The sequence below is a fragment of the Chelonoidis abingdonii genome, chromosome 3 (genome assembly GCF_003597395.2).
Source record: "Chelonoidis abingdonii isolate Lonesome George chromosome 3, CheloAbing_2.0, whole genome shotgun sequence".
In the NCBI taxonomy this organism is placed as follows: domain Eukaryota; kingdom Metazoa; phylum Chordata; order Testudines; family Testudinidae; genus Chelonoidis; species Chelonoidis abingdonii.
Window position 1 is genome coordinate 57679004 of NC_133771.1, and position 24251 is coordinate 57703254.

General features: G+C 39.5%; 1 protein-coding gene across 1 annotated transcript in view; it reads left to right on the top strand.

Moving 5' to 3' along the window:
* Positions 1-24251, top strand: part of COL19A1 (collagen type XIX alpha 1 chain) — a 335594-nt gene that overhangs the window by 168919 nt on the left and 142424 nt on the right. Inside the window, exon 15 of the mRNA XM_075063425.1 lies at positions 15932-15985. Within this exon, the coding sequence (XP_074919526.1) occupies positions 15932-15985 (54 nt within the window). The remainder of the gene's footprint in view (positions 1-15931; positions 15986-24251) is intronic.

The following is a 24251-nucleotide window of genomic DNA, read 5'->3' on the forward strand; positions in this document are numbered from 1 at the left end:
CTGTTGGATTTTTTCCTAGTAGGGGCTCAAGGGGATTGAGCCGGCAGCTCACCAGGGAATTTGTGGGAGGGAAAAGAAGGAGAGGGGAAGGTAAACTCCTTGAATTACAAAACAGGAGGACAATTCAAGTACAGTAATCTTCCAGGGTAACCCAGGGAGGGGAATCCTGGGAGGAGGTAAAGAGTGAGAAGGGAAGTGGGTTATTTCCCTTTGTTGTGAGACTCAGGGGTTCCCCAGGGAAGGTTTTGGGGAGACCAGAGTGAGGCAGGCACTGAAATTCCTGTCTGGTGGCAGCGAAATCAGATCTAAGCTGGTAATTAAGCTTGGAGGTTTAGTGCTAGCATCTTATTTTCTGAACTCTAAGGTTCAGATCTGAGTAGGAAAGCTAGGACAGAAGATGCTATATAAAGTGTTCCAGTCCAAATGATTCAGGCATAATAAAACAGCTTTAGTTCTGCAGAAACTGATGAAGCACTCAGAGAAGTGATAATTTCATCTGAAGAATTTCCATGTACAGTAGTAAACTGAAAGATGAGGGAAGGTTGAGGCTGGATCACCATAGCAACCTGAAGACAGATTACAACACTGCTTGAATAGATAGTCCATTGTACCATTGCAAAGTGTCATAGGTTTTGGGTGGCAAATTCTAAAAAAAGACAAATGAGGTCAGGGACAGTGATTAGAGGAAAATTCAATCCAGTCTCTAAATCTTATGCTTCATTTTGCATGATTTTTATGTAGCCATGACTTTATAATACATAACCTCAGATGAAAGATGGCTCATTCTGCCATAAATAAATAGCAGGTCAGATAACACCCGAGGTTCAGATAATACTGAATTGGGCCTGATAGCAATACTATTCAGATTGCTGTAGCAAAGACTGAGGTGTCAGTGTTTCAGTTACAAATCTTGTTAAATTCAAGGGGTTAGAAGTCATCACAAAAGAGTATTTTGGGCTGAAGCTTGGCATTACTTGGAGCCATTTCTGATTTTTCCTACTAAGAAAATGGTTTGTTTGGCTATTTTGGTGAAATGGAAATATAAAATGTAAAATAAATTGTTCTTACGTGATTTGGGGGCATAACTAAAATAAACTTCACTTTTAATCTGAAATTTTGGCAAACAGAGATTCTGGACCAGATTTGGCACTAGCCTTTTTTGTGCTATTCATGTGATCCAAGATCCAAAGGGGCTGGATTCTGGCGTTAACTTTCAACAAGAGAACTCCTTGCAGGTATAAAGCTGGCAGATCATTTCCTATGTCAGCTACTCTCCACCCCAGTGTAGAGGAAGTGCTCAGGGAGTGGGAGTGACACTGGTGTGGCAGAGCTCTGTTTTACTATGCACATCCTCCACTGCATGAGGTTTCTTGGAGTCTAGGCACCAGTGGTATAACTTAAAGCAGGCCCTAGGCTCCCATATTCTGTGCTGCCCCAGCCCTAGCATGAGCTAGAGCAAACCCAGTATTGCTCTAATTCATGCCAGAGATATGCCATGATAGAAACAGGGAGCCGTAAGTAGCTCCCTGACTCTCCACCCTCCCTCCCCACTTCCCAACACGAAGCAGAATTAGGATGCAGGGGATAGTGGAGCCCTCTGTATTTTGAGGGAAAATCCACATTTTTTTCAACAACTATGTACATGACAGAGATAACCAGAAGAGCCAATATAGCAGGTCTTGTAAATAATGCATGATCAGAATTTAGTTTGTGTGCCAAAATACATAATTACTCAATAAGTCTTAACAGATAGATGAAACACATACCAAAATATTTTGACAATGGAAATACTTCTTCTAAAGCTCCTCAAAATGTTTAGTCAGTTATATTGGATATTGACGAGAGTCAAAATATGGATTGCTCTGAGAGATCATAATGGTTTGGAGAATCTGTCCAGTTAATAATACAAGTCTGAAAACCTTTCATAAAATCTCTTCACCACCCTCCAAAAACCACCACCACCACCAACAACAAAACTTTATTCATAGAGAAGAAGCAAAAAATTCAAGAGGGAATGCGTATGTCATACTGTTAAATAAAGGTCTGATTGTAGCCTGCTGAAGTCTAGGGGTTTGGGTCAGGCCTTAAAGCAGTATGTTTGTTTGAGTGTTGCAAAGATAATATGTAAGTATAAAGTTCCACAGCATGTTATATATTTTGCTGTTTTTAATGTAATTTCACCATGCTTAAAATTTTTAGAGAAAAAGAAACTGAATTAGAAATATAATACAACCGAAGCTGAGAAGGAAACACAAAGATAAATTTAAAAGCATCTATGCATGTAACTTCTGTTGAAGTGGGTAGTCAAAAGGAGTTTTGTTCAGGGAGGGTTTCTAAGAGCTCTTGCAGAATTTAAGTATATGCATTTGAATCATACACAGTATTACATAATAAGCTCTAATGGCTCTGATCACTACATTTTAAAGCATTTTTTTAAAAGATCTTCAGTTCAAGATGTTATGTTTTCCTGAAGTCAGTCATTCATACATCTGCTCGTGGAATATCCTTTACATTGAGTCCTTGATTATGGTAATGATTTGATGCAGGGAATCCAAAGTTAGGGCTCACAGTCGTACTTCATTTCTGCCACTGTGTGTAGTTTGTATAGTGCTTACCTATCTAAAGTACTATACAAGTATTAAAGGTTCATTATTATTCCGTGTTAAACACTTTTTAAAATTTATAATAGTGTAAGTTAGGAATGAACTTTGAATCTTCTCACTGTAGTTATATTTTTACACCCTTAACATTATGTAATTTACTGAAGCTGGTTTATACATGAATATATTATTTTGTTTTCAAGTCCTAAAAATTAATAAATCTCTAGAGACCCTCCAGGGAATAAAAAGCAGGGGTCATGGTGTTATACTGCACAGTTTTGTCAAAATACAGAATTTAGGCTTGGGAAGGGAGAGACTGGTCTCTGAAATGTCAGTTGGCTAAGCTCCTCTCTTCCTCTCTGGCACCCACAGCTTAAGCCTGGGCATGTCATGTCAGAAGAGTGACAGGTGAAGAAAGGTAATGCAGCGATCTCTCTTGTAAAGTATATGAAAACTATTCCTCTTGACACTTGATCTGCTGCTTTTAGTTCCCCAGGAAAATGAGTGTCCATCTGTACGTTCTTGTGGACCTATCCCTTTTGGGAGTTATAAAATACTTATCCAGATGGCACCAAGTGTTTACACAGAAGCCAAAGGTTAAGTCAGTCACAAGCAAACGTATCTAAGACTTGCTTGCTAAACAGATATTTGGAATGCTGACTCTTTGGGCTTTGGAGGCTTAGTTAAATCAAGCTAAAGGGAAATTCATACACAGATACTGTGCAGAGCAGTCAGCATGAGGAAATTGCAAATTCAGGCCTGGGCAAGTTCTGTGGTCACTTTCGGATTCAGTAAACATGCCACACCAACAACAGACTATTCAGCTTTGATGTAGCAGGTTATGTAATAGTCACATAGGAATAAAACTCTAAATTATTTTATTACACAAAGTTTCAATATACCCACTGTATTTAAAACCTTAATTATTGAATAGTTAATTAACTGGAGATGTAATATACTGTATCCTTGAGTGTTTAATGTTAACCGTTTGAAGTAATGCTCTTCATACCCAGTGGGATGATTTTCTATGCAACTGGTCCTTCCATACATCCCAAAATAGGACTACTAGTGTGAAAAAGGATGTGCAGATTCAGGCCCTACAAGGGAAATCCTCTTCATAAATGTTTCATCCAGTATTATTCCACCTCTCAAAATTAAAAACTGCAGGAGAGAGCAGACTAATTAATAAATGAATATATAACTTGGAAGTGATTTTATATTTTCATTATTTAAAAATCTGTCTCCAGTAACAGGAACCTGGATTTTAACCATTTCTGCCATTTAAATGGAGATTTATTAGTGCTCATGAAAATATTAACCTATCCATTTCTTTTGGGCTAGATGGGATTATCTTTAACTCTTGTAGCAGAATTTGGAAATGCTCCTGGTTTTTAAATGTTGTTTAAATGTGAGAGAAGATTCTGTCAAAGTAAACTTGTCCAGAGAAGCAGATGATATTTCTGTAATTTCAAACTATTTTTATTTTTATCTCCTCTGCTCAGTAATACAAGAGAGCTGGTGCTTAGGGCCTCAGGGAAGATTTATGTTTTGGTCTCAGAGAAGATTTATGTTGTTTTGTAAAAACCTGCAGTCCACTCAGTTGACATGTAAATGATTTGTGTGTCTTTCTTTAGAAGAATGATGTCAGAATAGTTCCCTGTTCCTTTCTATTACTAGTGCACTTCAGTGTAAAGAGACATTTGAAGTGACTCTCTTTCAGGAGTTTAAATTATGCATTTTTTCACTTAGAAAATAAACCCTTGTCTAGTAAAAGTGCTAGGTTCATAAACTATTAACTTTTATGAAATAGTTCTGTCCATTTCTTATTGAAATGGTGGTCTCTGTTGAAAGTAAATTAAAATAGGTTTAAAGTTCCACTATCTGAAAAAGATGTAGAAATTACCACACCCGTAGGAAAATGAGATTATATTTTTGTTTGCTTCCTTGATATATTTTAAAAATATAGGCCATATTTTGATATAATCTGATATATACAGTTAGGGCTAAATTCTGCTTTGAGATTGACTGAAGTCAGTGGAGTGGTAACAGAGTGACTAGTAAGAGGACTGGAGTCTGCAAAACACCTATTGATTTCAGTAGGAGCAGTATGGGACCTGATCCTGCAGCTGCTCTGCATATGGAACTTCCATATACTTCAGTGAGTTTTGAATGCAGGGTCAGGTCCCATTTAGATTAAATTAATCCCACATGGTTATTTTAAAAAAATATTGATCAAATTTCCTCATTAAATTTGTGGTGCTATATGAAGAAAGTAAATGTGACCTGTAGTAGAACCCTGATTTTATGAGCATTGATCTTATCTTTCTGCCATACAATGTAACTTAAATCTGTCAGCTACCTTTCAAGTGACTGTAATAGTTTTGAAAAAGACAGTTTTGATGGGAAAGAAGAGATGCAGTTATCACAAATAAAAATCAGGCACACCATGTACATTTGTAACATACACTATAATTTGAATGATTAATACATTCTGTACCTTCTGTAATTTTGAGATGTTCTCAAGATGTTGAGATTGTGAGTGTTTCAATTTTTGCTCAGTCCCCAATTAGTTCATAAAATAGGGGTTCCACTATAAAACAATATATTGTTCACGGTGGGTCATTCATGGCATTAGGCACAGCCCCACATTAGAGGCAAGGCAAAGCGGCAGCACCCTGGCTCTAAGATGCTGTGCGTGTTGAGGGCTTGTAGGTTGTGCCGCAGTTCGCAACACCCCTTTAAAGAAGGAGTATGGCATGCTTCGTCTAGGGCCTCAAGCCAGCAGATTTAGCTGAGAAGTAGTGGAGTCAAATCAAGACTCTGCTTACTGCCTGTCCCTACCTTCCCCAAGTTAGCCAAATTATACAGTGGCAAACCCCTGTGGCTGTCTGAGCGCAGTAACTGTGATGCTTAGCATGCCATGCAAGTCCAGGGAAGGCTCTTTGCTCCCTCCAGTATGCAGCAGCCTTTTGTTGCTTCAAAATTACGGTTGACATTAATAGTCACCTTTTAATCATGCTAGTAAATTACTGGTACTACTTGTGCTAATTAATGCCGTTCTACCATCGATCCTTGCAAGAGGCAGGGCCATATATACTGCCTTCTATCCAAATCAAGACTTCCATTCAGACCAATGAAAACTGCACATGCAGTTCAACATCAGCACATGGTAGTAAACATCACTGATCCACCTGTAAAGGAAAATACAGAGAAAGGGCCAAATTGTGCTCTGTTATTTCCTATCATGTAAATGAGAGCAGGTCTGGTTCTATGGTATTTGAATAATCCCATTTACAGAGTCAACATACATTTTTGTTTAGAAATTTAGTATTGCCAAACTGAACAACTTAGTAATGCCTATGACAGTTGAGTCCTAGGAAGGTTTATTATTATTTAGTTAAATATTATAAAAAAATTCACACATTCGAAACATGGGGAAGTGATCTGTTCACACATCGCCATGAGAGATGGTTCCATATGCCTGATTTAGATTTTTGTGTACTTGTGACTTGTCTCCCTAAACTCCACATATAGCTTACCTGCTGTCTTGCAGAAATGACATATTATTAGAATTGGATTCACCTAAGAATCTCACTGCTTCATAACGAGAAGAAAAATAAAATCTATAATGAGTTTTGTACATATTTTTTTTTATTGAATTAATCCGTGAAGTTCTCATGAAGAAGCAGTTCCATACTTCAGTGAGGCTGATGCATTTATTATTTGTGCTAATAATGGTAGGTTGTCATGAATGGAATCCATTTCAGCAGAACAAAGAGTTTATAGAGATCCTGTCCAATCATATGTTTCAAAACCCATCAGACACACTCTGTACTAACTTTTATATACTTAAAATACACTTGTATAATATATTTGTTGTACTGTGTTTTTGGCATGGGCTGTAAGTTGCCTCAGGAAGTAAGGAATGTGAATAATGTCTTTAAGTAACTTCACTCGTCCACTTCAGCTGCTTTTCATAACTAACTGAGGTTATGATTAGTACTTTGCTTTTGTTCAAAATATGTTCTAATGTAATTAATTTGTACCATTAAATCTAGTAAGCAGACATCTGCTGTTTCTGTAAACAGTTTAAAGTCCTGTTAAATCAATAAAAATGTTTTTTGTATCTTCATGGTCACATCAGATTTTACTCTTTATCCTGTGGTGAGCAGCTTATAATGGGGGAGTTGTATGAAATCTAACACATTTCATTTAATACCTCTGAAACGACAAACTGTTTAACTAGATTGCACTGTTAGTCACTTACTTCCATCATTGTAAACATTTCTTTTCTCTCATCTAAGGTTTAATAACTCTTATCTCCAATTACTTATCAAAAATGTTGATTTAGGGTATGATCAGCTGAAAATTTTAACAATTACTATGTGTCATCAGTAACTATAACGCAAGAAACTCAGACGCATTTTGATGATTCATTCAAGATACACCTCTACCTTGATAGAATGCAATCCAATATCGCACAAATTTGGATATAACGTGGTAAAGCAGTGCTCCAGGGGGACAGGGCTGCACACTCCGGCAGATCAAAGCAAGTTCGATATAACGCGGTTTCACGTATAACGCAGTAAGATTTTTTGGCTCCCGAGGACAGTGTTATATCAAGATAGAGGTGTATTTAACAAAACTCATACAGACTCTTCCATGTTAGCCCATGAAACTTATGTATGAGAATTGTGGTGTATAATAACCACCCAGTTAAAAATATTAAAATTATAGATTTTCTGCTCTGTGTGAGATTTACAATATGTGAGTTAGAGAGACAAGGGGAGTGAGCTAATATCTTTTATTGGACTCACTTTTGTTGGTGAGAGACAGAAGCTTATGCAGAGTTCTTCAGGTGACAAGCTCCAAAGCTTGTCTCTCTCACCAACAAAAGTTGGTCCAATAAAAGATGATATTACACTTTGTCTCTCTGATATCCTGGTAGTGACATGGCTGCAATAACACTGCATACAAATGTGTGAGTTTTCAGATTAATTTAAAAGATTCCCCGCTATTGCTATACCATTTTTAAAATCCAGCATTCCCTTTCCATTCCCACTGCTAATAGCATAGTCCACACATCTATCATTTGTCACTTTATTTACTTGAACCAGCTCCTTGCTTCATATCTAACCCATCATTTCCCTTGCCCACAATTCTAGTCATGGATTAGTCTGTTGCAAATTCTTTCATAAATTTCCATTCTTCTCTGCTTCAAGTTTAGGTGACTCGACCTCATTTTTAAGGCTTTGCACAACTCAGCATCTGCCTACGTATCTTATTTAATCTCTTTTTATGCCCCTATTCATCCTCTATGTTCTTCAAAGGTTTCCTGTCTGATGCCTCCTTTGCCCACTCCTGAAACTCTTAACTGTTTTTTTTTCATGACACACCTTAGTGTCCTCCTTTTATTTAACTTTCACCAAGCACACTCTGCCTCCTCCCTTTAAAAAGCCTCCTAGAAGCCTGTCAGTTCCATGAAAGATATTGGCTATAAAAACTGCATATACCACTTGTTTTGTATTTGATTTGGTTGTACCATTATATTGTAATGTCTCAGAGCAGTAACTTGTTTGGCCAATTTTTACATGTTGCATATTGGACTTTGTACATATGAAACCCTAAAATAAATGTATATAAACATATATGGCTTTAATCTTTGGGTCATATCCTGTCCTCCCATGGAAGAACCTGCAGGAGGGCAAAAGAAATTCAGAAAACTCAGAGTTTCAAAGAGATCATCCAGTTGGGTTGGAGTGGAGTTCACTTGTCCACAAAGTGGGTACAAGGCATGACTTTCCAATCTTATATCTCAAGATTTTCAGAAAATTCCCATAGGTTGCAGGCCATCTGTGGAAGACTGCCCTCTATTTCTCTTGCCAGCATGACCCCACCTAGAGTACTGACACTTACATCTTCCCACTCCTCATTGTCATCCCCAAGAAGATATGGCAGTGCAGAACAGGACCACATGAGAGTTAAGGTTGATACGTCACCTTAGTTCCTGTGGGCATTACTAAACATGTTTGCTAGGAAGTGGTGACATGGGGTAAAACAGACTACCTTCTCCCAGACACAGTTTTTCCCATCCCAAACTGACAGAGCTTATCAAGAGAGCATTTCATGAGGTGATATGGAGGTGGATGCTCAACATCTCTCTCAAACAGATGGGGAGTTCTTTTTCTGGATTTCCTCTATTGCATAGGTTCCCAAACTTGGTTCACGGCTTGTTCAGGGTAAGCCCCCAGCGAGACACTTTGTTTATCAGAATGTCCTCAGGTATGGCCACTTGCAGTCCCATTGGCCGCGATTCACCATTCCCGGCCTTGGGAAGCGATGTGGGCCAGGTCACCACAGCTCCCATTGGCAGGGTACGGTGAACTGTGGCCACTGGGAACTGTGAGTGGCCATACCTGCAGACCACTGAGGCAAACAAAGTGTCTCGCGGCCCGCCAGGGACTTACCCTGAACAAGCTGTGAACCAAGTTTGGGAACCCCTGCTCTACTGTTATGTCCTTTACTCAAAAATCTATCCCTTTTATTTCTGTATTAGAATCATAGATGTTAGAGGTAGAAAAGACATAGAATCTTAGGACTGGAAGGGACATTGTGCAGTCATCTTGTCCAGTCCCCTGCAATAATGGCAGGACCAAGCATTATCTAGACCATTCCTAACAGGTGTTTGTCTAATCTTCTCTTAAATGATGGAGGTTCCACAACTTCCCTAGGTAATTTATTTCAGTGCTTAACCACCCCGACAGGAAGTTTTTACTAATGTCCAACTTAAGCCTCCCTTGCTGCAATTTAATCCTCACAGGTTAAGGAGAACACTTGTTCTCCCTCTTCCTTGTAACAACCTTTTATGTACTTGAAGAATGTTATGTCCTGCTCAGTCTTCTCTTCTCCAAACTAAATGAACTTCAATTTTTTCAATCTTCCCTCATAGGTCATATTTTCTAGACTTTTAATCATTTTTGTTGCTCTTTTCTGGACTTTCTTCAATTTGTCCACTTCTTTCCTGAAACGTGGTGCCCAGAACTGGACACAATACTCCAACTGAGGCCTATTCAGTGCGGAGTAGAACGAAAGAATTACTTCTCATGTTTTATTTTCAATATTCCTAATACATCCCAAATGATGATAGCATTTTTTTTTTTTTTTTTTTGCAACAGTGTTACACTGTTGACTCATATTTAGCTTGTGATCCACTATAACCCCAAGATCCCTTTCCGCAGTACTCCTTCCTAGTCAGTCATTTCCCATTTTGCATGTGTGCTACGGATTGGTGCTTCCTAAGTGGAGTACTTTGCATTTGTTCTTACTTAATTTCATCCTATTTACTTCAAATCATTTCTCCAGTTTGTCCTGATTGTTTTGAATTCCAGTTCTACCCTCCAAAGCACTTGCAACCTCTCCCAGCTTGGCATCATCAGCAAACTTTATGAGTATACTCTCTATCCCATTGTCTAAATCATTGATGAAAATATTGACCAGAACTGTCCATTCATCCTTTGTAATTTGGCCTATTTTCCACATTTTGTAGAACTCTCTTTTAAGTTTCAGATCATTGAAGAACTCCTGGTTAAGCCAGGGTAGTCTCTTGCCATATTTCCTATCTTTCCTACGCAGTGGGATACTTTGCTCTTGTGTCCTTATGTATAAGTTTACCCCATTAAAGCATTATCCACTGAAGTAGATTCTTCCGTGTTTCCAGTCTAATTTTAAACAACTTAAGCAATGGGTGCTTCTCTATTTCCTTTGTAGTGAAGAGGACTCTGGTGGACAATTGTCCCTTTCATTCATTTTGAAAGTTACTCTGGAAGGTGACTGAAGGTGTATAGTTATTTTTGTCTAGTACCTCATTGAGTAAAGATCAGTAGCTGCTATTTTATTATATTTCTAAAACTAGGATGTTGGGTACTTTGGAACATATTGTGTTTTCATCTGTAAACCAGAAGGCCCTAATGAAACTAAATTTCACTGCCAGGGAACGGCCCCTTGAACAGAGCAGTTCTTCCGTTTCAGTTTCCAATTACACTGAGCACTTCTCCTTTTCCTTGAATATAAATCTCCTTAGCTGTTTCTTTGTCCGTAATTGTGGGGTTTGGAACAGGTCCCATATGAGGAGAGATTAAAGAAGCTAGGACCTTTCAGCTTAGAAAAGAGGAGACTAAGGTGGATATGATAGAGGTATATAAAATCATGAGTGATGTGGAGAAGTAGATAAGGAAAAGTTATTTACTTATTCCCATAATACAAGAACTAGGGGTCACCAAATGAAATTAATAGGCAGCAGGCTTAAAACAAATACAAGGAAGTTCTTCTTCACACAGTGCACAGTCAACTTCTGGAACTCCTTGCCAGAAGATGTGAAGGCTAGGACTATAACAGTGTTTAAAAGAGAACTGGATAAATTCATGGAGGTTAAGTCCATTAATGGCTATTAGCCAGGATGGGTAAGGACTGGTGTCCCTGGACTCTGTTTGTCAGAGGGTGGAGATGGATGGCAGGAGAGAGATCACTTGATCATTATCTGTTAGGTTCACTCTTTCTGGGGCACCTGGCATTGGCCACTGTTGGTAGACAGGATACTGGGCTAGATGGACCTTTGATCTGACCCAGTACAGCCGTTCTTATGTGATATTTTAAAATTAGAAGAAAAAGAATGAGAACAGATTTAGAACAGAAAATGTTGGCTACAAAACTAGTTGTCACTGTGTTGTACAGTTAAGCTGTTATGACGGTTTTTTCCATTAAGACTTGGTTGTACAGGTACATAATGCTGAATGCTTCCTTTTATGTAATACATAAGTTTCTGGAGTTCATACACTGTCATATTTGTTATGGCTGTTTCTTATTTTTAAAGAAACTTACCTTCTTATTGACCACAATACAAAGGTCATTTGGTTTGGGGATGCAGTGGAAAGTTAGCTGCCCAGACAAAAAATGGCTAAGGTTTAGGAAGACCAAACACTGTACTTGTCTGTAAGGCTAACAACAGTCTTTGAAGGTAATGTCTTTCATAAAATCCTTCATAAAATTATTTTTTTTTACTTTATGAATAAATATTTGGTGTGTTGTCATTTTAACTAATTGTTTCTGCCAAAGGATAGACAATAGGTCATATGCTAAGCTGTCCTTTTATCTTGAGGGCATATAATAATGGCTGCTTTTTGAACCGCTCAGTTTCTGAAGTGATTAGAAAAGTCATTGCATACGGGACCTTAATTTTTAGTTTTAGGAATCTATTTTATATTTTGCAAGCAAACATAAAAAATGCCTCTCCAAGGTTCCATGTACCCTTGCCCTCAATTTATTTGTAAATGTAATAAATTATTTGATTACATTTCATAATCAAATAATTACAAAGCAAAGCAACATCTTGCTCCCCTGTGTGCAACCACTGTTCAGGAGGGGGAGAAAAATCACAAACTAAAATCTTTCCACCTCTTGAATTCCCAGCAACAGTATCATCAAAAAGATGAGCTATCTGTGCATTGTATTTGGGAAATTAACAATACAGGGCAAATTTGTAGACCAACCTGTAGGAGTGAATTCTGAAGTAGAGGGGCATTCACAGAGAATGCATGTGTGTGTTTAACTACGTAGCTTCACTACAGTTAGTGCTGTATGATTTCTGGTTCACACAGGAAATGTTTTACCTTAACATACACAAATATTTTCTAGCAAGTTAACTGTTATATTTGTGACTTCGTGAACAACTATGCATCATCAACCATTAATAATAGAAAATTTAGAAATTGTTTGAAGCTTGAATGTAGTTTGCAGCAGTTTTGAAGTGTCTGAAACAATAATGTGTTAACATTTTAAATTAAAGTGACAGAATATCATGTAGTGAATTAATAAAGTCTGAGGAATTCTCCCAGCTGTTGTGATTCAGAGTGGAGAAATTATATAAATGGGAAAGCTCTTGAACAGATTAATTTTTATTTAAAAGTGAATTCATACAATTCATTTTAATAAAGTGATGCCACCTTTTTAAGGTTTGGGAGGTAGCAATTTAAACCTCATTACTTTTTTCAATGTTATCACCTGAATCACAGATTATAATGTTTTAATTCATTTTCTGGAAATATGCACAGTTTTCTAAAAACATGACATGATTCCACACTTACGTCTTAACTAGTCAAAAGGGGAATTTATCTTGAATAAATAAAAAACCTAAGGCTCCAATCCTGTGACTTGTTATGCACAGCCAGAACCCTGCACCTTGATCTCAACAGTGAGACTGGATGTGGGCTCAAGGGTCGACCAGGGCACAATCCGTTATAAGATCAGGGCAAAGTGCCTAAACTTTATTTCAGAGATATGGTGTGTATTGCTATTTATTGGGTGAGCTTGCAAGACCCTATACTCAAAAGTGTTGGTCTGTATGTAATGTGTTAACTTTTGAACACTGCATGAAATCAATTCCAATATTTCAGGGAATGTTATAGGCATCACTGGCCAGAATCTTATTGATTTGGGGAGCAACTAGAAAATTGAAAGAGGAGGTTGGGAGAGGGTAGAATGTGGGACACATTGAGTCTCTGCCATTGGTTTAGCACAGCCACAGCTTCAAGCACCTTCACATTCATCTATTGGTCAAACTGGTTGATGGTGCCCATTAACACCTGTGGCAGAGCTCTGACCTTGTTCCCGTGGGTCCTGCGCTTCTAGGCAGTGTATGCTAGCCTCAGTGGCTCACTGTGACCGTCCACATAGCCCTTCTCTCTCTCTAGGGCCAGGGTTAGTCTACTGAGCCCTTTTCATTATAGGCCTGCAAGGAGGTTGGTGAGAACACTCCCACAGTCTCTGTTTAGCCTCCTGCCCTAACAGGGGCCTGACTTCCCCTCCCAGGAGATGTTCCTGTAGTGGTGGGTTGGGGGGATCCGGCCCAGGGACCCTAATGGTAGCAGTTGTTGGCAGCCAACCTTTCTCTGCCAGAGTTGCTACATTTCCCTGGGCTACTTCCCCACAGCTCTCCTACTTCTCCCTTACCTTAGGGCTCCCTTAACAATGGTTTGAGGGTGTCTTCATTAGCCAGCCCTTCAGCCACACTTCCTCTCCCCTGTCTGACTAGAGTGAGCCCTTTTTATAGTATCCGCAGGGCCTTAATTAGAGTCAGGTGGTCACATTAACTGAATGGCCTCACTTGACTTAGCAGGTTAATCAGAGTCAGGTGTTCTCATTAGCCTGGAGCAGCCCCTGCTCTGGTCAGTCAGGGAACAGAAAACTGTTAATCCAGTGGCCAGTATATCTGCCTTCTGCTATTCTGCTGTACCCATCTGGCCTGGGTCTATCACACACCTTACAGAATACATGCTCCTGGTAGAGTTTAACATACTGATACACTGAATGTTTTATCACTCAGACAAATAAGGTTGCAATGGCAGTGTGTTCATAGTCCCTAGCTTTGGAGGAAAATAGGGACACTGGTAGGGGGGGAATGGGCAGGCAACATAGTTTCTGGTGGCTCTCATATGGAGGAATAGGGCACACAAAACCCTAGCCTGGGGTACAAAGAGGAATAAGAAAAGCTGAAGCATGCACAGACAGTGACATAGGAGATAATGGGAACCTGGCAATGAGGGGCAGTCAGAACTCAACTCATGTGTGACACAGAGGTCCATTGGTGCCAGCTGGCAAAAGGTTCATTACTCTGTGTCAGCAGCTCTTAATAAGCCTTACAAACTCTTCACCTAAAACACTGCTTTTATGGTACTTATCCATAAATAGGTCTTGTAAGGTATCAGATAAAAGCTGGTGTCACACTGGTCATTATGTACTAATAATGAAAAGTATGTACTAATGCTATTTAAAAAGTTATGTGTATATATTGACAATATATCCTGGGCCTCTGTATCAAGTGTGAGTCACCTGCAGAGAGAGGTTTTTTCCCTCAGATCAGGAATGTTTGTCCATCTAGCTAACTGGCATATAAATTAAGCATTTAATGTTTCACAATGGGCATCTGAGTTTGAACTGAATGCTGATAAAGAACAAAGATGTGAAGTCAACATGAAGTCAAACAGCACCAGAGAATAAACACTGAGGGTTTACTGACTGCGGGAGAAAACAAGGACTTTGAGGGAATGTAAGGGGAATGCAAAAGGATACATCCTTTTTCGCTACTTTTGCTTTTTGCATCCGTGAATGGCGGATCCCAACCTGGTGGGTGCTTGGAGTTTGCTTTAGGTGAAAAACTACTTCAGACAAGGATTTTAGCCTCTTAAAGTTAAGTTTGGGCTCTAAGAAGCATGTAATGCTTTTGTTTTATATGTAATCATTTCTGTTTCCACTTGTTCACTATCTCATAAACGTAACCTTTGATAATAAACTTATGATTGTTTCACTATAAATATATTTCAGTGCTGTAATGTAATAAAGGACCTGATCCTGGGTTGTGCCTGTCAAACTTTGTGTACACTGTCTCTCTGGGGACAACTGACCTGGAAATTCTGTGATTGCCTAGAGACAGGGCCGGACATTACAGGGGGGATGCTTTAGAGGAGCTTGGAGACTAGGGTACACCAAGTGTCATCCTGCAAGGCAAAGTAAAGGCTAGTAGAGCCCTGAGGAAATTGTTTGAATGGCTAGCAGACTGAGGGTATCGGAGAGCTGACACCCAGTTTAGCACTAGCAAGTCTTTCTCTACTTGAGGAAGGAGGTTACTGCCGTGACTCAGAGTCCTGGGCACCCTGAGAAAATGTCACACCATGGTGGAGAGGAGATTGGAGAACCCTGGTATGGAGGGGAAATGGGCAAATGAAGGGCATGAGAGAAGTGGGAATGGAGATACAATCAGAGCTGTTGGTGTGTGAGGAAAGATGGGGGATCCTAGAGTGGGATGGGAAAGTGGCACCCAGATAATTCATGGGGGAGGGGAATGGAGGAATGCAAGGAGCCCCTACTGTGCAGTAAGCTCAGCCTACACAAGCTACAGAGTGTGCGACCCCCTAGTTTAATGAAGCCAGCTAATTTGTATGTGGCATGCTGAATTTACAAGATATATGGTAGTACAGATACAAATCATAGTTAAACCCTTTATAACTATATTTAAAACAATACTGTGTCAAAACCCAATAATTATTCTGAGCCATTGGCTTTTATATGGCACAATATGGTTATGCTGGTATTACGATCATCAGTAAAAAGTGTTACTTTTTTGACACGTGAACATAATGTAGTCCTGAACATAAGGTGATCTCTATCAGTAATGAACATTTTAAGTTTCCTTTGATTACAAGTATGGTTTGTTACAGGCTGAGTCAAATTAAGCCAAGATCATCTTGAAATGTTACATTCTTGAATGTTTGTATTTCCAGGGTTTGCCAGGGCTGGAAGGTCCTCCAGGTCCACCAGGGAAAGAAGGTCAGAGGGTGAGTAAACTTTGTGAACAACTGGCAAGTGTGTGAACTGACATTGGTGTGTTCTTGCTGAGCACCAATAAAAATAAGACTTAGAGATAGCAGCTGAGTATGAAGCAGTCTCCTCAAACTGAGCTTTGAAATTTGAGTTTTGTCTTCGTTTGAATGAGATTTAACAGTTAAACAATCTTAAATGTTTTAATGACTGGCAGCACAGATGCAGAATTGTAGTTTGTGTAAAGTGCATCTGGTGTAATTTAAACTGGAAAAATAATAAAAATTGATCTCAACTTTCAGTTCTGTTGTGGGAATGAAATGTATCCTAGTGCACATATCATACGTCAGCATGTCATTTTTATGCTAAATATTGATACTGCTCAAAGCTAGGGCCGATGGTCAGGTTTTATTATAGTTTTGATATGTGCATGTCATAGTTGATAATATCTGTACAAGGAATGGATAACGGTTAGGAAGAAATAAGAAGCAGCCAAGACGTGCTCAAAACTTGAAATGAATCTAGACCCATTTGCGAAATTAATAGAAATGTTGGGTTAACTGGGTTTTTTTACTCATTTTCTTGTGCCTCTGCATTTCTTGGCTTCCTCTTGTACCAGCAGAAGTAGTAAAATACAAAGACGGATGCTGATGTCATAGTATTTATGAGCCATCCTGAACTGGAAAGTATTGGAAAACTCAAGAGAGAGTTTGTTCTCATGAGATTGTCAGACCAATTTTAGACCAAAGTTTGGATAAACATGAACTTTAAAGATATTTATCTCAAAGTCAGATTTCTTAGCAAACAAAACTAGTGTGCCCTTCTGAAGTTTGTTCATTCACAATTAATTTTGGCCCAGTCCTACAGGGCATTGAGGCACTCATTTTTCAGAGAATTTAATGGGAATCAAGGTGTTGAGTAGCTTACATATTGGATCCTTTGTGTACAATCTTTCATGAATGACATAATGCTGATTGCTAAAGATGTGATGCTGCAGCCTTGACACAAAGGAGTATTCCTTTTCAGGAAAGCAGTCCCACTTACTTCGGTGGAACTATTCACAGGCCTGATCCTGGTACATAGTGATGAGTGTGGGAATGTTCTAACTCTTACTGTTATGCAGTTAAATATGTGAGATATGGAAAAGGCCTTGCTTGTCCATTTTTTTTTACATGCTCTAAATAGGAAGTTTTTCTGTGGAGTCTCAGGTCTGCAAAACAGCCAGAATACTAACACTTATTTGTCCCTTATATCCAATAATGTGAAAGACAGACATTGGTGGTTATCTGAACTTTTAAAATGTAGTTATTTCGTGGTGCTGCTTTTAGGCTAGGACTGTAACATTATGTCTACTGCTAGAAAAATGAATTGTAGCTGTATTCTTTTTGTTAAGCAGGGAAGTTTAGTGAGAAGATAGATTTCCCTTAGCCACTTGTATTTCATACATAACATCAAGCTGATGTCTTTTCCAGTTAGTAGAATACAGACAATACAGTATAAACAGAAGTGCTTCTTCCTCTACTATCACAGCCATTCTGACAACTCTCTCCAGCCAAACAGCAGAAACAACAGAGGTTTGGACTATGCCCTCTCTCATACGCTTCATATTATTATAGGATGAATGACAATTCTTTCTTGCCCTGCACCACCCATTATAATAACAATTAATTAATTAATAATCATGCATTATCATGGTAGCTTAATTTAAATACACTAAAAATCTGGAAATGAAGACATTAAGGTTTTAATAGCCACAATAACTCAGGCCTTATCAACACTGAGACTTTTAGCCACTGTTATAGTTACACGAATATAGGTGCATCATTGTGGGTGCATGTAGTAATAGATATGGTGTACTGGTGTAAATCAGCAGTTGCAAATCTGGGGTCTGCACCAGTGCAGTTACACCAGCATAGCTACCTGAATGCTAAAAAAACCGGTGCATGGAAGGCCTCAGTCAGGTTGCACATCCTCTATATATGATATTACATAGTGACGAACAAACAAAAACTATGTTAAAAGGATATTAAGATTGCAAAATCAAATGCTCAAGAGTTGTAAAATGACAGAATTAAGGTTGTGGATGCAACCTAACTCCATCCTCTTCCTGCATATGGATTTTTGATGCACTTTTTAATTATTGTGTCACATACTATTTTTAATGAGACATCTGCCTCTTTCAGTGCACAGGAAGGACAAAGCAGTGGTTATTCAATATTTCTTTTTATTTCATCACTCATTATGTGACCCTGTGCTTCATTTATTACACACCATCAAAACCTTGCACTTAATACAGAATTATTTATTTCCTCATGAGCTTTCCTCTGGAGCTCAGAACCATAGTATAAGGTCTTGTCTACATTACAGAGTTTTGTTGACAAAAATCAGCTGTTGTCAACAAAACAGTGGAGGTGTACACACTACAATGCTCCTGCTGCCAACAAAACTCTCCTGCTTTTCCAACAAAATAAAACAACGTAGACAAGATGCGTTGAGCTTTTTGCAGCAAAGTTATATCGACAGAGTGTCAGTGTAGACACTGCGCTTGGTTATGTGACTGTAAAATGGTCTCCAGGAGATGTCCCACAAAGCCCATTCTGACTGCTGTTGGTCAGCAGTTTGAACTTCGCTGCCCTGCACCCAGGTACACAGGCATCGACCCCTCCCCCTTTAAAGGCCATTTCCTGATTGCTCCGCATGGAAACCTCACATCACATTTTCCCAGCTGACCATGGTGGCTTCATGCAGCAAATGCTTCCCTGCTTGGAGTACATGTGAGTTGTTGGCTCTGTGGGGAGAAGAGGCTGGGCAGTCCCAGCTCTGCTCCAGCCGTAGAAACTTTGATACCTATGGACAGATTTCTTGTGGCATCTTGGATAAGGGCTACAAACAGGACATGCATCAGTGTCATGCGAATCTAAAGGAGCTGAGGCTGGTATACCAGAAAGCAAGGGAGCAAACCGTGGCTCTGGTGCTGCACCAAAGTCCTGCTGCTTTTACAAGGAGCTGGACACCGTCCTTGGTGGTGACCCCACCTCTGCTTCCAAGAGCCCTGCTGATGCTTCAGTGGGACTGGAGATAGCAGACTCAACCTCTAGGACAAAGTGGTGGATGAGGAAGTCAAGCTGGAGGATGAGATGGGACAGGTAACGCTCTTCTTGACCCAGTACTGTTCAAGCCAGTCCCAGAAGTCACAATGCTGGAGAGGGAAGCTCTGGTAAGTGATCTTTTTGAGTTGATGCTGCTCGGTTACACGAGGTAGAGCTGTCCTTTGCTTTGTTATACACTGGAAGTGGGCTAAGGAATAGAAATGTACACAACTAGCTGTGTTTTCATCTGCTTCACATTCCCCTATGCAACTACGCAGTAGGGGCCCTGTGGAAAAGTGTGTTAATGAACACTGAGATTTCAAAGAAATCCTCCAGAGATATCTCTAGGAAGCTTTCCTGGAGGTACTTCCCAATTCTCTGCCAAAGGTTTCTTGGTAGAGCTGCTTTGTTCCTTTCCCCATTGTAGGAAACTTTTCCACAGCAATAGGCAATCACTTGTGCCGGGACCAAAGCAGCACAGAGACATGCAGTATAGGGACCTGGTCTGATGCCACACACATGCAGGAGTCCACCCTTACATCCTTGCTTACCCTCAGGAGTGAGATATGAGCTTCAATGATCCCATGAAAAATGGTGGCAGAATTTACAATTTTGTCCCTAGTTGCTTGCAGTGATCCCCTCAGAAGGCCACCTAGACCTTTTGACCCATCTTGAGTGACTCTCCGGCCCTGTCCTGAACTCACCATGTTTGGGTTGTTCGTCGAGCTGTGTGCTTGCCAAAAGACAATGAGAAACTGGCTCCTATTTTAAAAGAGGTGTATTTTACTATAATGATTCGATGCTTTGAGTGCACTCAAAATTATGCTTCTGTTTATTGTTTTCTGTGCTTCTGCAGATGTGGCCTTCAGGAGAACTTCCTACAAACCGGTGGATCACCTCCACCAGATAAGGAAGTGATGAGGAGGAGCAAGAAGGACATGTTTCAAGAAGTGCTCCAGTCCTCATATGCCGAAAAACAAGAATAACAGGCATGGAGACAGACTGTTACTGAAAATTATAAAATAGACCGGACAAGAAGGAGACCTAGGAGCAAATTGTAATGGGTCAGGAACAGATGATAAAAGTGATGCAGAAGCAAACATAGATGTTGAAGTCCCTAGTTGCACTTCAAGCAAAACACATGCATGCTTGTCGCCCCCCAGCCCCTGCAGCTGATACAGAACTGCTTATCATGCCCTCTCCAAACTCCTTCCACAGATTCCTTGCATCTTCCTGGCCCATCTCAGTACCTCATTCACTCCACCTCTTCGGACAGCTTCCAGAATGATAGCTGGAGTTGCACACAGCTATGAGAGCCTACATCAGGACACTGCCCTTCACTGTTATCTCCCTTTACACCAAGCGTGTTCTCTGTGTTAATTAGTATTTAATAAAAACATACTCTCTGAAGGATAATAAATCTTTATTTGTCTCCTACACGCATTCAATCATAGATTCTATGATTCTATGATCCTTAGTTAGGACTAACCTGCCATAAAGGCAGCGCCAGTGAGCTTTTAATCTGGCAAATGCACATTATATGGTCATTCTGCACCTCCTGAGTCTATTGTTGAAGCACTCCTTGCTGCTGTCCAGGTTTCCAGTGTAAGGCTTCATGAGCCCTTGGGGGTAAGGGGTACATTGGGTCTCCCAGGATCACTATGGGCCTTTCAATACCCCGCATTGGAATCTTCTGGTCTGGAAAATAAGTAATCTACTGTGACGGACTCAGACCAGAAGGATATAAGAGGGTGGTGGAAGACAGGTATATCAGCCTCAGAACGAGTAGGTTCCTGTTCCCTGGATAGCCAAACAAGGGCTACTCCAGGCCAGTCAAGACACCTGATGCCAATTTAGTCAATTAAGGCTGTTAGGCTAATGGAGACAGCTGGAACCAGTTAAGGTCCCACTGATACTGCTTTAAAAGCTCTCCTTGCCAGCTCTCTCTCTCGGAGTCCAGGTGAAAGGAACTGGAGGAGAGGAAGCTTTACTGAACCCTGAGGTAAGGGTGAAGCTTGGAAAAGGGGAGCATGGGGAAGTAGCACAGGGAATCAAAGCAACGTCAGTGGAGGAGGGAAGCCGCTAACAGCTGCTATCATTAGGGTCCCTGGGCTGGAACCTGGAGTAGAGGGTACACCCGAGTTCCCCCATTTCCCCCTCCACATGTTCTACAGAGATCCCTTTGCAAGGGGAAACAAACTTTGGTCCAGGCAGGAGACCAAACTCAGCATATGGAGCTCTAAGGAGCAACAGAGACTGTGGGTATTCCACCTTCTCACCTCCGATACCGGCCTGTGATGAAAATAGCTGAATAAGCTGTAACCTTTGCCGCCATACTGGGAAAGGGAGGTCATACTGAGGGCCTTAGCGAGCTTCTGAGGCCACTGTATCCGCCAGGAAGTGCGAGACCCACCAATACAGGCATGGAGCTTTGTCACACTACACATCTGTAAATCCAGAGTAACGCCATTTAAATTAATATAGTTACTCCAAATTTACACCTGTGTAACAGAGAACATAATTTGACCTGTACACTTGTGTGTGTGTGTGGAGGAGAAGCTGAGACACCTACTAAATACAAGTATCAAGGCAGTAACATTATACAGACAGGCTATAAAAAAAGTTTACTAAGAAAAAAATCCATAGAAGAGAGGAGTGAAGGCACCAGGATTCTACTCAGAACAGACCTACAGATATGAGAAAAGTGTGGCCTACAATGTAGAGCAAAGAGGAATAACTTCAAAGGAAAATTATTTTTATCTTTCCAGAAGATCTGAGCTCCTAACTGAAGCATGGAGAAAGGAGCCAACACCAACCAAGAAAGAGTTTATTAATTCAAGTGTGCAGAACTCAATTTTTGTTTCTCACCCCACTGTAAGTAATTTACAAGAACTGTCTCATACATTTTCTGGGACATTGCCTCAGTGCCTTCTTGCTAAATAATGTTCAGCACAGATTGGCAGAGTCAGCTACAGAAGAATTCAGCACATAAATAAATTATCAGAGAATCAGTATTTTTTGATAGTTCAGGTAAATTGAGCTTTGCAATCTCAGATGATATCAAAATTTTCAGCATGAAAGCAATATCAAATACATGATTCAGTTTATACACAAAATAAATAGATAACAGCAGAATTTAGCTCATTGGGTTTCAGTCAATACAATAGTGATGCCCAAGTATTTGGAGCAAAACTGATTTTCTAAAGCCTCCATTTTTAGTTCGTAAAACAAATATTACTTTTTTGACTGAATTCTTTATGTGCACTTTGTTCCTTCACTTTTTCCCTCTCTATCCTTTAGGTGCACATCTACTGTATTGATTAACCATTCTTTTTTATTATTCTATATGGTAGAAGAACAAATGACTTTTTCTTTCCACTGAAGTGAGGATACATTATTGTTAAAATTGAAATATGATTAGTAGACATCTTTACACACATGTAAAATATCCTTATTAAAAATTATACATGCATGTACAGTAAGAATGATACACAAGTAAAAATAAATCCCTTAGACTTTACCAGCGATGTGCAATTTTAATTTTATCCCATGTATGTGAGTCTTAAAATACTTTTTGACACATTTGTGATCATTGCTTACTAACACAAGATACCAATAGCACTGAAACAAATAATGACTACAAGTTATTTATATGAAGAGCAAGGGGAAATCAATAAAATTATTTAAAATAATTTGTTAACTGCCATGTCAAAAAGATAAATTATAGATACAGTTTTGTGGTATCACTTGAGCCCAAACACGTGAATATACAAGTTATAAATATGGATCCTGCACTGGCTTGGTGGCTTGACAGTACTGTATTACTTTGCTGTCTGATCAAATTCAGACTGGAAGTGTCTCTGAACTCTTGCTCCTGAAGTCACTGAGCAATTTCAGTCTCTTGTTTCCTAAATATCTGGAGAATAAGCAGTAGAGATGCTTGTTGGAGAATGTATGAAATACCTTGAGTTCTAGGGCCTATTTCTGGATACTTCCTAAAACACCACTGGCCATAATGTTAGCAGGAGCTCTATTTCCAGATTCTAAAGGGTGAAAAAATTCTTCAGAAACCAAGAAGAAAAGTGGGATATATTTAGGGAACTACAAGATAATGAGATTGTACAGAATGAGGGAGGCAAAACCCTGAAATTCCTTGACTAGATCTTTGAATCATTGGAGAATCCCATCTGACCAGCATGCTGTGTCATCTTTTCTAAAACAAAAAGACTCTCCTTATTTAAACCCTCCCTAAGCCTGTAACAACTCCCAGAGGAACAGAAAATCAGGAACCAAACTGTGATTTGGAGTGTAGCAATTTTGTACTTGGTCTGCTTCTGGGTCCTCAAACTACATTCAAGTGCTTATTCTGAGCTCATGGTGACTCCATAATTTAGCCCAAAGAAAAAGTGATACAACCAGTGTGCACTCTGCTCTTAATGATCATGGATTGTATCCACATTGGCATCTTATTCAGTAATCATTGTGGCAGAGGAGACAGTACCTACATAGGGCATATTTTCAGAATTTAGCAGACAGATGAGATGCCACTTGTATATTAACATTAATTCTATTTCTGAACTTTGATCAAATGGAGCAATTTTCTTGTTCTTTTTGCTGTTGAATTAGAGGGGTCATGTTTCTAGTGATGCTGAATGCTGGCAGTTAATGTGAATGTACTGTAGGATTTATAAATTATACTTTTCAAGTGGGCAGCAAGGTTTTTCCCCTGGCTATAAAGTAGATTACCAACAACATTAATTCATTATTAGCTCCATAGTCGTGATTTCAATAATTACATCATCAAATTCTAACCTTTGAAATAAGTGTTTCTTTGAAGTCAGTGGGAGGTGGATGTTCATATAGTAAATCACACTACAATTTTGTCCTTTATTTGTGCCCCAAGCATATTTTTGACCCTTGTATACGTCCTTAAAATATGCAAACTGCACGTGTTTTGTGAAGAAAAGAATAGGTGAATTCTCAATAGTAACTCAGTACAGCAAAACTAGAATTAATAATTATTATTGTCATATATAATATTGTGTTATCAAAGTATGCTAGGCATTGCACAGAAACACAATAAAGAGAGTCTCTTCAAATGATAATATAAGAATATAAGAACAGCCGTACCGGGTCAGACCAAAGGTCCATCTAGCCTAGTATCTGTCTATCAACAGTGGCCAATGCCAGGTGC